We start from the raw sequence: 12554 nt of genomic DNA, 5'->3' as shown, positions 1-12554 counted from the left end.
GAAGTGGGGATTTAACTCATGACCCCAAGATCATGACTTGCATGCTCTACCAACCGAGCCAGCCTGGTGCCCCTACATTTTTAAACGTATAGCCAGTTAATATTTTCTAGAACACCATTGCTTAAGCCTTCTGATATTAAGCTTCTTCATATATTTAATCAATTATCTGATACTATAAGCACCATACTTGACTAAAATTGTCAATATTTATGCCTCTTTCTTTCTAATATTTATAATATTTATGCCTCTTTAAATATTTAATATTTATGCCTCTTTCTTTCTAAGATTGAATGTCAGTATTCTTTTTTCCCCAAACTTCCAAATCCTATATATAGACATAAACTGAGAGCCATTGGAATGTATATAATCTTTTGCCTCTAAATTATGACTCCAGAGTATGATAATTTTTAATAGGTATGATTTCTTTGTATACATACTTAGTATCCAACTTGATTTCAACTGCCATTTTTGCTTTTGTCAGAGCTCTTCCTTTTACCAGTCTCTCCTGTCTCCCCACGGTCCCCTCCCATAATTTACAGCCTATACTGACCTTTTTTTTTGGTCTGAAAACGAATACCTAATTCTGCTTAAATTGTCCACAAAATATGAGTAACTAGTTGCTAAATGAGGACCTAAAAGACTTTACTGTAATTGTTTTAGTTTACTCTATCTGTGGCTTTCTTTCTTACATAAAAATCATTATGAAATATTTTAGGCATATCAAAAGGGTTATGAATAATATAATAAACATCTCTCCATATGCCCTTAACCCAGTTTAAAGAATGAGATATAAAAGGTACAAACCCCTCTCTGGTTCCATTAGCCCTTTTTCTCCCTAAATGTAACCACTAGCCTGAACTGATCATTTCCAGGCATGCTGTATGCTTATCTCATATGTATATATTCAGAATACATATGGATTGTTTTACATATTCAAAAATATACAAAACATGATGAACATATTGTGTATATTCTTTAAAAAAATAAGTAGATTTTATATTTTAGAGTAATTTTAAGCTTGCAGAAAAATTGAACAGAAAGTACTGAGAGTTTCCATATACCTCATTCCCCCAGTTTCCTCTACTGGTAATGTCTTGCTTTACTGCGAGACAATTATTACAACTGATGAATGGATATCAATATATTATTAAATAAAGTTCATACTTTATAGGCTTTGATAAATGTACCTACCATTACAGTATCATGTAGAATAATTTAATTGCCTTAAAAACCTAAATTCCACCCATTTATCTCTCTATGCATTCTTTTGAATCTCAATTTTTTTGGTTGTATAGCTTTTTTGTTTTGAGGCTGAGTCCATTTGGAGCCCTATAACAAAACATCATAAACTGGATGCCTTATAAATGACAAATATTTATTTCTCACAATTCTGGAGGCTCTAAGTCTGAGGTGAGAGTGCTGGCATGGCTCGGTGAGGGCTCTCTTCTGCATCACAGACGTTTGTGTGTTCACATGGCACGAAGGAGTGGGGAATTCTGTGGGGTCTCTTTTATAAGGGGCTACCTGATTCTTGAGGCCTCCACCCTCCTGACTTCAGCACCTCCCAAAGACCCCGCCTTCTCAAACCAGGCCATTGGCATTAGGATTTCAACATAACTTTTGGGGGGGATACAAACATTCAGCCTGTAGCAGAGGGTTATTGATGCTCCAGTTCTTTTCCTTTAACTGCTCATTAGTGTTTCTTCTGTACAATTATACCTCAAATTAATTATCTGTTCTACTGTTGGTAGAACATAGGTTGTTTCCAGGAGTCTGTTATTACAGACATCTCTGCCTCAATGATCTCATATAATCTCTTTGTGAAAATGCATGAGCATTTCTCCAGGATGTGTACCTAGAAGTGAAATGAGGGAGTCATGAGATTTTTCAAATTACTCCGTTATACCATAAGATGGATTCTAACTACGTTTTAAACGAGATTTCTGTGTGTACAAATATTCCACATGTAATGTAATTTCTACTTTCTGTTCTTCTAATGTGCAACAGTCTCTTTCCTGTGGGCTTATTTGGATCCTAGCTTCTCTTTTTTCTATTTTATTCCCACTCCCACCTCCCAGCAATTCACCTTGATGACCCAATTTTTCCTTTAGGTGTCCGTCTGAAAGCCATTTCTCTAAGAGATCTGAGACTCTAGCCCACATCTGGATAAATGCCCCTCCTTGGTTTTCTGGCAAGGCTTGTACTTCGGCTGTTTTGCAATTGCCCATAGCTAAGTTCTCCAAGGACAGGAAGTGCAGCAGAGCGCACTGTGCTATCTTCTGTGCTCAGCGTAGAGCCTGACACGTAACAGTTGTGGAATTAATGGAGGCATGAATGAATGAAGGTAGGACACTAATATCATGTCAACAATGGCAGAAACTCGTGCCCTCCCCACAATAATTGACTGGACCATTGCAGGCTCCATTGTTGGCTAACAGGAGACTAGAGTTCAAGTGTAGAGGGCCAGGGACAAGGTCCTGAGACTCTGACAGGCACCCCAAGGGCAAGGCTTGTCAGTCATGGCCAGGAGGAGATATTTTCAACTCAGACATTCATAAGCTGGGGCCTGCCTCTGTTTACCAGCTGGGAAATCTTCAGAAAATGAACCATGAAAGCCTGCTATGCGGCAGCACTATGCAATAATTTTTCATTTGCCACCAGTCAGCTTCAGGGATCAAGGACAGCTAAACACATAACTCGCTCATGCATGTTATTTTAAAGGCATATTTTAAAGTTATAAATATGGTACATTGAGTTAATGAGGTATGTTCTTTTGGCGACAAATATTTACATTCCACATATGCCTCTTGATGTCAAGAGTGTAACTGTTTCATTTTCTTCTTTTTCTCAGGAGGCTGGGATGCAGATGGAAAAGGCCCTAGTGTCTGGGACACATTCACCCATCAGGGAGGAGAGAGAGTTTTCAAGAACCAGACTGGCGATGTAGCTTGTGGCAGCTACACTCTGTGGGAGGAAGATTTGAAATGTATCAAACAGCTTGGATTGACTCATTACCGCTTCTCTCTTTCCTGGTCACGTCTGTTACCTGATGGGACGACAGGTTTCATCAACCAGAAAGGCAAGTGTTTCTTAAAAATAGAAGGTTGCAGCTTTAATTCAAGGTTATTGCTGCAGTCTGGCATAATTAATCCAGTATGCTATTCTGCAGTGGAGCTTTGAAATTGCACGTTTTTAGGGTGATTATAGGATGAATTTTTTGAAATGGGTTTGCATGAGCTCTCTTAGTAATATTCTGTTTTCCCTTAACTGGAGATATTTGTTGGGAAGGGACAAATAGGTGGGTAGGAAAGGGGGTGGGAATAATAAGTGTTTCATTTGTGGAAGATATTCTTGAGTATTAACCTAAAGGTAAATCTCCGAAACTTATGTATTGAGCTATTTTCAGTTGCAGTATGCTGCGAAGAGTTATGAAAAGCCCTGGAGAACTGGAGAAGATTTCGAGTGTTTCAACTGGAGCTGAGTTAGTGGAGCAAATTAAGTAGCACACAGAGATGAGCACCAAAGCATCTGGAGTCCACTTAATTTGGGATTAAGGGCCAGCTACATCACTTACTATCTGTGGAAGCATCCCTTATGCATTTTTTCTGCCTCAGTTTCCCCACAAGTAGAAAGGAATACTCTAATAGTTCCTAGTTCCGAGAGTTGCTGGAAAATTAAATGAAATAATCTTTGTAAACCGCTTTATACAGTAGCTGGTATATCATAAAAGCTTTCAAAAAGTGTTAGCTATTATTCTTATTAAGCTTTGCCATTAAAAGGACTACTGCCAAAAAAAAAAAAAAAAGGACTACTGCCCTCTTTGTGTTATTTATGAGGCATTTTATATACATTTTCTCTAATCACCATAATCAGTGAGAAAGGTATAATTAATCACATTTTACAGTGGTGCATATCCAAATCCAGATATTTTGTAAATAGTATATTTGGAATTTAAGCCTAACACCTGGCTAGTTCCTTCCACACAACAGGGTTGGCAAACTATGACCTGAGAGCCAAATTTGGCCTGCTTCCTAATTTTGTAAATAAAGCTCTATTGCAGCAGAGCTGTGCCCATTCATTACATATAGTCTGTGGTTGCTTTCCCACCACAATGGTAGAACTGAGTAGTTGGGGCAGAGATCATAGGGCTTGCAGAGCCTACAATATTTACTACCTGGTACTTAACAAGAAGTTTTGTGACCCCCATACTACAACTTAAGGGCTTCTTAATAAAGAACCTTTATTGCTTCTTTGTTCTGGAAAATATTTCACACTACTCCTACGGTTGGGACTAGGTGAGGCAAGTGATACGTCTAAGGTGCAAAATTTAAAGAAATGTTGGCTCTCAGGGTCTCAGAAGTGCAAGATGGGCACTTGCAGCCTCCTGAGTGAAGGCACCTGCTTGCCCCACCCTACTTTCAGCTGTGGTGCCTTCAATGATCCTCGGGGGTTCTATTTGAATAAGTTGTCGGATTTCCTTCATAGTAAGAACAATCTGTGATAACAACTACTAGGTGGGCTTGTGTACTTGCTAGGCTCATTTTATGTAAGTTGAGGTGACCTGAACATTGGGAACTGCAGCTGCAACCTATGTCTCTCCCAAGATAGGGACAACACAAGGGTAGCAGGTCCATTGCTCGATTCCAAACACAAGGGTAGCAGGTCCATTGCTCGATTCCAAAGACAGTAGCTCCCTTGACTAACTGCTCTTGGCTGAATGTCTACTTTCTTGACATCACTGGCCAGGGTTTTTTGTATTGTTTTGTTTTGTGTTTTGTTTTTTGTTTTGTTTTGTTTTGTTTTGTTTTTTCCTGACTTTGAACAGAATTTAATTTGTTGTAAAGTTTAAAAGTGAACTAATAATTTTCTGCTTTGCTCATTCGTCATCTGTAACCTTCTCTTTTCTCAGGCACCATCACATCCCCAAGGACTAAAACCTAAGAGTAATCTTAGTTGCTGGGTCTACTTATTTTCACTCATTTTCTGTCCTTTAATCCCTTGGACAAAATGCTGCCCCAGCAACTTGCCTAAAGCTTTGTCTCAGTTGTGTTGGCTTGCATCATCTCCTGCTAAAAACAAAGCAAGATTAAAAAATAATAATAATATTTATTTATTTGAGGAGGGGAGGGGATGAAGGAGAGGAAGAGGGAAAATAATCCCAAGCTGACTTCCTGCTGAGCACAGATCCCAAAGCAGTACTTGATCTCATGACCTCGAGATCATGACTTGAGCCAAAATCAACAGCCTGTCACTCAACTGACTGAGCCACCCAAGCACTCCTATAACATTTTTTTTTAGTCATCTTAAGCCTCAACTGCTGAGCCACCCAGGTTTCCTAACTTATTTATTTTACAATTGGAAGATTTACCTCTTAATTCTCTTTATCTATTTTGCTCATCCTCACTCCTCCATCCTCTCTAGCAACTATCAGCTTGTTCTCTATACCTATAGATATCTATATCTTTGTATCTCTATATCTATATCTATATCTATGAAACTGTTTCCATTTTGTCTTGTTTGCTCATTTGTTTCCTAGATTCTGCATGTAAGTGAAGTCATACAGAAATTGCCTCTGACTTATTTCACTTAGCATATTACCCTCTAGGTCCATCTATGTTATTGCAAATAGCTAGATTCCATTCTTTCTTATGGCTGATCAATATTCCATTATATATACACAGACACGTGTACACACACATACATACACACATAAACCACATCTTTATCCATTCGTCCATCAATGGACATTTAGGTTGCTTTCATATCTTGGCTATTACAAATAATGCTGCAATGAACACAGAGGTTCATATGTCTTTTCAAATTAGTGTTTTTGTTTTCTTCAGGTAAATATCTAGAAGCAGAATTTTTGGATCATATGACAGTTCTATTTTAATTTTTTTGAAGAACCTGCATACTGTTTTCTATAGTGGCTACACCAATTTACATTACTACTAACACTGCATGAGGGTTCCCGTTTCTCCACATCCTCACTAACACTTGTTATTTCTTGATAATAGCCATTCTGACAGGTGTGAGGTGATACCTCATTGTGGTTTTGATTTGCATCTCCCTGATGGTTAGTGACATTGAGCATTTTTTCATGTGCCTGTTGGCCATCTGTATGTCTTTTTTGGAAAAATGTCTATACAGGTTCCCTGCCTATTTTTAAATCAGATTGCGTTTTGATATTGAGTTTTATGGGTTCTTTATATATTTTGGATGTTAAACCCTTCTGAAACTTTTTTTTTTTTAATCTCAAGTGATTTCATTTGGTAAGAATATTTACATAATTTACTGCAGGAATATTAAGAGACAGTGACCCAGACCCACTGGGAGTGTTAATATATGTTATTTGCTCTGTATTTCCTTTCTAAAAATCCAGAAATTCTGACCACATTTGTCCCCAAGATTTTCAGATAGGGGATTACCATACCACTATGTCAATATATGAAACTATTTAAAATGAACTTGAGATATACAGAAGTTCATGGAGCACTCTGTAGATCAGTAATCCAGGAGCAGGGCAGCGGAAAAGATGAGGGTGGTGGTGGTGAGACTGGAGATACTGGGACCACTTGAATGATGTAGGGAGATCACTTATCTACATCTCATGTGGGGATCATGTGCCCCAGAGCTGAGCTCTTCATGTTTGGCCCCAGCTTTTGTAAAGTCATAACTCATTAATATTACAGACTTTTCCATGAACAAGAGGGCATGGGAGGTGCTTCCAGTAGGCAAGATTTCAATATGGGGTTGTTCACTCTTGTGCAGTGATCTGTTGAAGCAACTGGAACTGTTTTAACTTAGAAAGGCCATCATTTGTTTTTTCTGTTTAAGCATTTTCTCAAAGAGCATGTAAAGAATTGGGAAACCCATGTCACTATCCTTTACAAGGCACCTCCATTTTTTTGTATTCAACTCCCTATTTTAAAGTGTGATTAGAGGACATTTGGAAACTTGTAAAATCTTATGTTCCCAAACTGGAAGAATATTTTATGAAGTGGAATTGTTCCACAGCCTTTCTCTTTCAAATGTCAAGTTTTCAAGATTTAACAAGAAGAGATTGAGCTGGCAACTGAAATCACATATTTCTGCAATTCTCAACTGTTCAAGTGAATTTTCATATCTGCCACAAATGCAAGTTTCAGATGATTAGTAGGGACCCAAGTATTGGAAATAAAAAAAAAAAAAAGAATGTTTATGCAGAATTTCTTATTCATTTTAGTATTTAAAATATGAGCACAGTTAGCAGGAATGGTAAAGTAAATAACCAAGGAAACATTTACTAACCTCCTACTCCATATTGAACAGTGTTGTTAGGCTGAATAATGGCTCCCCAAAGATGTTCATCCTAATTCTTAGAAACTGTAAATATGTTTTCTGACATGGTAAAAGGGACGTTAGAGCTGTCATTATATTAAAAATCTTGAGATGGGGAGATTATCCTGGATTATCTGGGTGGTCCCAGAGTAATAACATGAACCCTTACAAGAGGGAGGCAAGGGGATCGGAACCAGAGAGAAGATATAGGAACTGAAGGAAGTCAGAGAGAAGAGGTACACTGTTGGCTTTGAAGGTAAAGAAAGGGGCCATGAGCCAAGGAATGCACGCAGCCTCTGGAAGCTGGAAGAGGCAAAGAAATGGGTTCTCTGGGGCAGCCCCGGTGGCGCAGCAGTTTAGTGCCACCTGCAGCCCAGGGTGTGATCCTGGAGACCCTGGATTGAGTCCCACGTCAGGCTCTCTGCATAGAGCCTGCTTCTACCTCTGCCTGTGTCTCTGACTCTCATTCTCTCTCTGTCTCTATGAATAAATAGATAAAAAATCTTAAAAAAAAAAAAAGAAATGGGTTCTCCTTGAGAGCCTCCAGAAGGAATTTAGCCCTCCTGACATGTTGATTTTGGTTCATCAAGAATCATTTTGGATATCTAATGCCTAGAACTATAAGATGATGAATTTGTGTTGGTTTAAGCCACTAAGTTTGTGGTACTTTGTTATAGCAGCAATTGGAGACTAATGCAGGCAGTGTGCTAAGAGAATGTAGGGCAATTAAAGAAATTAACTGGTGGAATGAGTCTAGAGGAGAGTGACCTCGTTATCACGTGTGATAGATGGTAGGCAGTTGACCAAAATTAATTCTACATTAAGACATTTTTAGTTTGACTAGCAAGATTCCTGTTTAGTAATTTTCTGTACTGAGACATCATCTGTGCAAGTCCTAGCCATGCCCTCTTCTAAGGGAATTTCCCTATTTCTTTGTTCTACATAAACCTGCTTCACTCCCGGCCATAGCTGACTGAACAAGGGAAAGACCTCTTTCCTTGTAGACGTATTATTGGGTAACCTAATGGAAAAGGAGAATCTTGCTCAATTGTCTTCACCTCTCAGGAATGTTTGGAATCAAGGAGTTGAGAATCTGAGTTGGTTGGTGTTGGAACCAGGACTATAAGGTAGCTTTGCAAATGGGATGCCATTTTGAGATCATAGCGAATTGGATGCTAAGGAAATGGGTTCTGGGAGAAGGAAAAGAATCAAGTAGATGTGTTGAATGAAATTGAATGAGTGAGACCAGCTTTCTGGAGAGGCAAACACTTTCTTGGCCTCCAGTTTCAATTCCCTTGAGTTTCAGTTGTAATTTTCCATCATTGGGTATCTGATAGCTCTCTATCATTTTGAATAATGCCCATGTATCCCACACTGACTAGCCACCTGCCCCTCATGCTACCTTTATAGTTGAGTTAATCAAAGTGGGTTACTTGTCTCTATATCTAAAAGATCTTTAACTCAAATTTGCTTTATAAGTCTAAAGATGAAACAAGATGGAATGGGCTTGATTAAATCAGGAAAAAAAAAAAAAGGTAGTATGTATGAAAGAAGGCTGTGGGAGTCTTAATGGTTAATCAGTTATGCCCTAAATATCCAGAAGCAAAACAGGGTCCAAATATCCTGTCAAAGTTTCAAGATCCCTAGATTGGTAGCAAATGATCATTTAAAAATATATATTTGTTCAGAGAATTAGTTACTACTGAATTGTGCTGATAAAGCTAGAGAAGTCTTTCATGGTTTGTTCTCATTTTTTACTCAAAATGGTCATGAGGTGTCACTACTAATATGCCCTTTTTGCTGAGAAGGAAACTTAGGTGTAGACAGACCAAGTGTTTTATCCACAAGTCCACGATTCTTTGGTGGAACTGTTTGACTCTGGAGCTCTGCTCTTAAAAATCTTACTTCACCGCTTCATGGGAAACTTGCGTTACAGCACCAAACCAGAAGTGCTCTGTACAAACCAGAAGCACTCAGTTCTGGGATGTTAAATATTAATTATGCAATGCTCTGTTGCTCTGCCAGGCTGATGAGTGAGAAAAAAATCTTATTTAAAAAATTTTAAATCTTCAATTCAACTAAAGATTATCATGTGTTTGAATTACATTGATTGCTATCATTAATGATTGTGCCATATCTAATGATGCTTACAAGAGACAAATCATTGATTCCTCCAAAAATGAAAAAAAAGGGGGGGGAGGGGATCCGATATTATGAATCAGCTCCAAAATAGGTGATTGTGAAGACCTGTAAAATAGAGTCACCATGTTTCTGGTTCTGAAACATTCATGGGACGTGGAATGTCATGGTAGGACAGGGTCAGTCTTTGTAGTGAGATGGGCTGAGTTAAGGGGCTTAAATGCTGGTAGTGCCATATGACAACCATATGACAACGTTATCACTTAAGTCTGGTATTCACTCTCTTTGAATATTGGTTTTCTTAGATGCTTAGTGAGGATTAGAATGCCGACTTTTAGGGCTTAGGGCTAAGATTAAACAAAATGTGTGACATTTGGTATGTATAGTATGAATGCAATAAATAAAAGCTGATATTATTTTTATATTCCGAGCCAATGGAAGGAATTGGTTATGAAAATCTTAACACAGGGCAGCCCAGGTGGCTCAGTGGTTTAGCGCCTCCTGCAGCCCAGGGCCTGATCCTGGAGACCCGGGATCGGGTCCCGCGCTGGGCGCCCTGTGTGGAGCCTGCTTCTGCCTCTGCCTGTGTCTCTGCCTCTCTCTCTCTCTCTCTCTCTCTCTCTGTGTGTGTGTGTGTGTGTGTGTGTGTGTGTGTGTCTCGTGAATAAATAAATAAAATCTTAAAAAAAAAAAAAAAGAAAATCTTAACACATACCAATTCCCAACTGATTCCATCATACCATCTTTGGGTATTGCATTTTACAGGTGAAGATATGTGGGCTTACAGAGGCCCAGGGATGGGATTGTGGGATGTTCTTTTATTGCAAGAGATAAGAAAAACTATACATTTTGGTGAATATATTAGTATTCTATTGCTGCTGCAACAAATTTACCACAAGCTTAGCTGCTTAAAAATAGCATAAATTTTATAACTGAAAATAATATAACATTGTATATTAATTATATTTTAATAAAACCCCACAAATATATTACCTTAGAGTCATCAAGGCCAGAAGTCTGACATGGGTCTCTGTAGGCTAAAATTAAGGTGCCTCCATGGTCGCATTTTTTTCCACAGGATCTAGAAGACAGTCTTTCTTGGCTCATTCAGATTGCTGGAAGAACTCAGTTTCTTGTGCTTGTAGGACTGAAGTCCTATTTCCTTGATCGGTATGAACTGAGGGCAATTTTAAGTTTCTAGAAGCCACCTGCATTCCTTGGCAAGTGGCTTCCTTCTTCTGTCTTTAAAGTTGGCAATAGTGGGTTGAGTCCTTCTTATGCTACTACCCTCTCCTACTCCTTCTTCTATTATTGTATCTTTCTGATCCTCTCTGCTCTAATCATTCATTTCTAGGGTGTAGTTAGTTTGGGCCCATCTGAATCATCTAGAAATCTTCCCATCTTAAGATCCTTAACCCTAATCACATATGCAAATCCTTTTTGCTATGTAAAGTAACATATTCACATGTTTCATGGATTAGGGCATGACATCTTTTTGGAGCTAGGGTATTCCATCAAGTGAGTAATGGCATACAAATGGGTCTTCCAAGTATGGAGTTATTATGCATGATTCACATTATGTTCTGGTTTGCAAAACAAGTGAACTGTTGTTAAAAATATCCACCCTTACAGACAGATAGGTAGACAACACATGGCCTTGCATAATTTGGTGTCTGTTTACCCCTCACCACTCTTATTCTTTCTCTGCTCAGCTATACATTCTCATTATACTGAACTTACAGTTCCCAGACAGAACTATACTTGGCTAAATTACAATATAAAAGCAAACAATAGCCAGTCCATATATGATAATAAAACTCTGAGCCACAAAAAAAATCTGGGAAACCCAACCACAACCTCTGCAGAGATTGGTCCAGAATAGTCAGAACTTGGTCAATGTCTGCAAACTTTTCTGTTTCTATTGTTATTGTTGTTGTTGTTGGTGGTGGTGGTGGTGGTGGTGGTGGTGGTTCATTCTCTTGCTCCCTGCTTCCAACTTAGGACCAACCAAAGAAAACCAAATAAGTGGCCCAAAGCAATTGCTTAGGATGCCCCATTTCTAGTTAGCCTACCTCCCACCTCCCTGTGCCAACAACTTTCGATCAGAAGGTAACTGAACCTTCTCCTTCCCCTCCTTTTTGTCACTCTAAAGCTTTCCCTCTTCCTTGACAGTCTTTGAGTATCTGTCAAATGCAAGCGGTGATGGCTGACTCCCTTGCTACAGCAAACTGAATAAATAGGCTGCTCACAATCGGGTGGTATTTATTTCCACACCCTCTTTATTCTTTCACATATTTGTTTCTCTTTGTTCTCTTTTTGGATCACTTGTTCTTCCTTGCCGTATGCGAGTAATTTATATTCATCATTTGAGTGTCAGCTTAGATGTCACTAATGACAACAATAACAATAATTATTAAAATGATAGCTAACCTGTACTGAGCCCTTACCTTATGCCAAGAGCTATTCTAACCATTTTCAATTTATCAACTCTTTAAACCCTTGCAATACATTATTGAAGTAGGTTTCTATTATTGTCAAAAATTTTACAGACAGAGAAAGATAACTCAGAGAGATAGAGTAACTTGCCTAAGGTCACTGAAATAGGTGAAGGAATTGGGATAGAATTGTGGTAGCCTGTTGCCCTATTTTACTTTTGAAATCATGATGGTGTATTGCTTTCAAAATAAGTTTTCAAATGTCCTCAGTTTGGAATGGGTACTCCTTATCATATGCTTGAAAGGTATTCAATTTGTCTTTACCAATAACACTGTATTATAATTGTTTACAAATTTATCTATAATCCCTACTAAAATTGAAGCTACCTTAGACCCAGAACAGTATTATCTTACATACGTTTGTATGTCCAGCATATAGTAGCCTATCTATACATGTGTATTTAAGGGATGAACAAATTAATGATTGAATGAATAAATTTAAAAATCTGAATTATTTTTTTAATTGGAGGATACTAAGTTAAAAACAGAAAAAGGGACCCTGCTTCTAGACAAACTTTGAAAGCAACACAATTCTACATATGAATGTACAGTTATTATCCAGGAAACAATCTCAAAACAGGACAACTTCCTCTCCTGAGC

General features: G+C 38.3%; 1 protein-coding gene across 2 annotated transcripts in view; it reads left to right on the top strand.

Annotated features, from left to right (window-relative positions):
- The window catches only part of LOC144303166 (cytosolic beta-glucosidase), a 111466-nt gene that overhangs the window by 35649 nt on the left and 63263 nt on the right, over nt 1-12554 (top strand). For both annotated transcript variants that reach the window (XM_077881021.1, XM_077881013.1), the window contains exon 2: nt 2852-3079. In XM_077881021.1, the coding sequence (XP_077737147.1) occupies nt 2852-3079 (228 nt within the window). The remainder of the gene's footprint in view (nt 1-2851; nt 3080-12554) is intronic.

This window comes from Canis aureus, chromosome 2, assembly GCF_053574225.1.
Source record: "Canis aureus isolate CA01 chromosome 2, VMU_Caureus_v.1.0, whole genome shotgun sequence".
NCBI lineage: Eukaryota > Metazoa > Chordata > Mammalia > Carnivora > Canidae > Canis > Canis aureus.
The sequence above is the reverse complement of the archived record's forward strand: the minus strand, read 5'-3'. Positions and strand labels throughout refer to the sequence as shown.